Source organism: Belonocnema kinseyi, chromosome 4, assembly GCF_010883055.1.
Source record: "Belonocnema kinseyi isolate 2016_QV_RU_SX_M_011 chromosome 4, B_treatae_v1, whole genome shotgun sequence".
Taxonomy (NCBI): Eukaryota; Metazoa; Arthropoda; class Insecta; order Hymenoptera; family Cynipidae; genus Belonocnema; species Belonocnema kinseyi.
Window position 1 is genome coordinate 90,207,877 of NC_046660.1, and position 4,026 is coordinate 90,211,902.

The 4,026-nt window shown below is 45.3% G+C and overlaps 1 protein-coding gene across 1 annotated transcript; it reads right to left on the reverse strand.

Annotated features, from left to right (window-relative positions):
* Positions 1-1,281: 1,281 nt before the first annotated feature.
* Positions 1,282-3,771, reverse strand: LOC117172117 (cAMP-dependent protein kinase catalytic subunit 1). Its single transcript, XM_033359912.1, has one exon. The coding sequence runs from the start codon at positions 2,989-2,991 to the stop codon at positions 1,930-1,932; it is 1,062 nt and encodes a 353-aa protein (XP_033215803.1). The 5' UTR covers positions 2,992-3,771; the 3' UTR covers positions 1,282-1,929.
* Positions 3,772-4,026: the final 255 nt, after the last annotated feature.

The window sequence follows — 4,026 nt, forward strand, 5'->3', positions numbered from 1 at the left end:
TTTTTCTCATAAATTAACTAGGAACTAGTTAAATTAAAAAAATAACATATAAACATTGACCTTATCTACAATATTGAAGTACCTTGAATCGTTATAAGAAATTCATTGTTTATTTTAAACACAAGACAGAAATGTTTTTGGCAATAAAATACTTAAAGGGATTGTACACATCATTTTTGAAACAACTTCAAGACTAGCTTTAAGAACTTGAATTTTTTCCCACATTGTGAGCCAAAATGCACTTAAACTAGAATACTATTTTTAAAAAAATGGATTTTTCATTTCAGGAGATTAATTTGATTAAATTCAGTTTAAGAATAAAAACTGGGAATCTTGAGGTTAAAAGTGTGTGTAACCTCCCTTCAAGAATGTAGGGTCATTTAGAACTCCGTTTGAAATATGCGTCTTTTAAAGCGATTCAACCTCAATAAAATTAATAGAAAAGGTGACATTCGTTTTTATGAGCAATGTTGTAAAGCTCATGTGTGCTAAATTTCGAACAATCAAATAAATGAAATATTATTTTAAAAACCGAAATTTTTCTCAAAATATATTGTATTTAAAAACAAGAATAAGCATTGTAAGTATTTATACACAAAATTACATGATTAATAAACGAATAAATATTTTAGGAACAATTTGAGTTTAAAAAACGAATAAAACTCGTTTACTTGATAGTTCGAAACTTGAAATACACGTGTTTCTCCTGGTTTCTCAGTCAAATCGACACCCCGAGATTGATTAAAAGTTTGGAGGATTCAAAATGATTTGTTATTCCATTAGAATACTCATGATCTCCCACACTACAAGTTGACTTTAACAATACGATTGACTCTGCTTCTATATACTTTTCATTATCTCTTTCGGAGAAACGCCTGTTCGGGTCGTGTAAACGAACGATGTCAATGCAATCTTGAGGTAGGGAGGAAAATATCCTATAAAATACGTAATCTAAGGAGAATTTATCTCTAGACTATCACACAGCACTCGGGAGTTCCTCTTGACTCGTACTTTTGATAGAAGAACGCATGTCCATTCACATTGGTCGCCTCGCACTTGAAAACCGAAGATACATCTGAAATGCGCAGCAACAAACGACAAACCTGACTGCACCTGACAATCCGCTGCATTTCGAACAGCGAATGCCACATTCACGATTTCACTGATATGCTTCTTCCCTGCACTGCACTCGGATCACAATCAGAGCGATCGCCACACTTTCAACGTTTTCATCTCGTGCGGTTATTAAATACCAAGTTATTCATATATTTGTTTTTGTTGTTTTTTTTTGCAATCCTTGGACAGGGTTGAAAGCCCCAATTCTCGCTGACGCTCAGGACATTTAGATTCTCGATTACTAAATTGCACTATGACAAATAAATTCACGACAACAGCACCATCCATATAAACTTGTACCGAACAACGTGCCTCGTCGCAAGGTACACTCTGGAAACAACTCACCGCGTCCTTGGGAGTAGTCGCGTGTTTCGTTAAAGTAGAATAGTTACGGCGCGGCGACTAGCTAGCGTTTAACGAACTTTGTACATCGGCGAACAAAGCAAAATGGTCCAATGCTCGTAAATGGTACCACGTATGGAAGTATCGGTTGTCGTCCTCCGTCCCTCCTGGAAGAGCCGAGCAGAGCCGAAGCCAGGAATATCACTTAATCGAAGAGTAGGATTCGGGGATTATTGGGGACTTGAGGACAATTGAGGATTTGTGATTTTGGGAGCACCGAGGGGACATAGAGTCTCCACTGCCTGTGACCCTGGTGTCGAGCGACGAGCGGCTCTTTGGAGAAAAGATATTCTTCCTGGTAAAAATTAGCCTTGGACGTCGACGCCGTCTCCCCGCGGACGTTCGCTCGTCCGGGACGCGTCGCGGTTTCTTCGCATACCAGCATCCATAATCGACGATCGGGTCGACCGTTCAGAACTCGGCAAACTCCTTGGCGCACTTCTCGGTGGAGGAGATTCTGAGTGCCTCCTCCTCGTAGTCGTCGAAATTGCTAGTGTCACCGGGGCCCTTGCACCTGGGTATAAACGGGGCCTCGATTCTCTTCTGGAAGACTGCTATCCAGTCGGTACTGGTGAACCACTTGTGTCCTTTGATGTCGTTGACTCCGGCCTTGAGGTTGCCATACCTCTTGGTGAGGTCCACCTGCAGCAGGTTGCGCAGGAGGTCCTTGAGATCGGAGCCAAAGTGGGAGGGGAAGCGCACTTTTCCGCTCACGATCTTCTCGTAGATCTGAATCGGCTGATCAGCAAAGAAAGGGGGATAGCCGGCAGCCATTTCGTACACTAAGACCCCCAACGCCCACCAGTCCACTGCCTTGTTGTAACCCTTGCTAAGAATGATCTCAGGTGCGAGGTACTCAGGCGTTCCACACAGGGTCCACGTCCTGCCTTTCACTCTCTTGGCGAAACCAAAATCGGTGACCTTGAGGTAACCTTGGGAGTCTATAAGAAGATTCTCAGGCTTGAGATCTCTGTAGATGAGGTCGAGGTAGTGAAGGTACTCGAATGCGAGGACGATCTGCGCGGCGTAGAACCTGGAGTGAGGTTCGGAAAAGCGACCGACCTTTCTCAGGTGGCTGAACATCTCGCCCCCTGGCACATATTCGAGCACCATGTACAAATTCGAGTTGTCCTTAAAATGAAATCGCAACGAGACGAGGAAAGGAAAACTGATAGCCTGGAGAATCCGCTTTTCGTTGAGCGTATGCTCCACCTGCTTGAGCTTGACCACCTTCTGTTTATCGAGTATTTTCATGGCATAATACTCCTTGGTGGGCTTGTGTTGCACTATCATGACCCTACCGAAGGAGCCGGTGCCCAGAGTCTTGATTCTCTCAAAGTCGTCGAGAGCGGCGGTGTTGGTCGGATTTTTCTTCCACTTCTCCTCGAACTCCTCCTTGGCCTGGTCCAGGAACTCCTTGACGCTCTCTGCCGCGTCCACCTTCTTATTCGCAGTCGCGGCATTATTGCCCATTTTACCAGCCGCGCTCCAGCCTGCCAGGGCTCCACGGACGTCGAGTTTCTTCAGGGTTTCGTTTTTTTCGCACTAAGGCGAGCGACACTAATTACCGTAAATTGGCTCGTGGAAAGCCTTGGACTTGCTGGAGCAGGAGGTTCCCCACCTACCTGGTTCTTTGACGTCTTTGAAAACCAGCTTCCTACACCCAAGGTATAAATAGGTCAATACTGTCCCTTGTCTGCAACCCGCGCCATATTTCACCAGCAGACAATTTGCAACCCGCTCTCAGCCCTTCCCAGCCCGTTGTCTGGCCTTCTCAAATTAGGGCTAACCCACACAGAGTGACTCACTATTTTTCGTTTGCTTCCTACTCCAGTGTCCGAGGGTCGTTCCTGAACGGTGTCAGGTACATATGTATAGTAGGTAGTGTGTCGTATAGCCAAACACGAGCGGACAGACCGATTCACCGACCACCTACACTTTCGTAGCACACGGGATAACAGATAAAGCACCAGTCACAATCGCACTTTTTCCTAGCCGACGTTGACACTTTCCGATGTCACTTTATTATCGTTGAGCGTTGAACTCAATCTGTCTAGTACAGCAGACGAGGCCTTCTCTAAGATGGCGGCACGGCCTGCTACTCCTCCCGGAATTTACACAAATGCGACAAATGGTAGAGAAGACGAACACTGCTCTCTTCAGGAGAACTTGACTCGCTGACGCGCACCGAGCACCGAGCAACGAGCCGAGCAAACACGAGCAGCAAGAGCAGAACAACGCAGACGTCAACGTCAACGATGAGAACGAGAACGACATGAAGGAATTTCGGGGTGTCCCAGGAGGTGCTGCCCTTCCGGAGGAGAGAGGAAGCTCCAAGTGAACGCAAACCATGAGGGAAGCGACAGGCACTGCGAGGTGCTGCAACTAGGGGAGAAACATGGAACCATGTAGACAAAGGTATTTGCCTAGATGATGATTGGGGATGTTTGTCAATTAAAGATTTCACTGAACATTTATTGTTCCAAAAAAGCAATCAAAAGTTTCATT

Coding starts and splice junctions, on each gene's coding strand:
- LOC117172117 (XM_033359912.1), bottom strand. CDS start 2,991: ATGGGCAATAATGCCGCGACTGCGAATAAGAAGGTGGACGCGGCAGAG.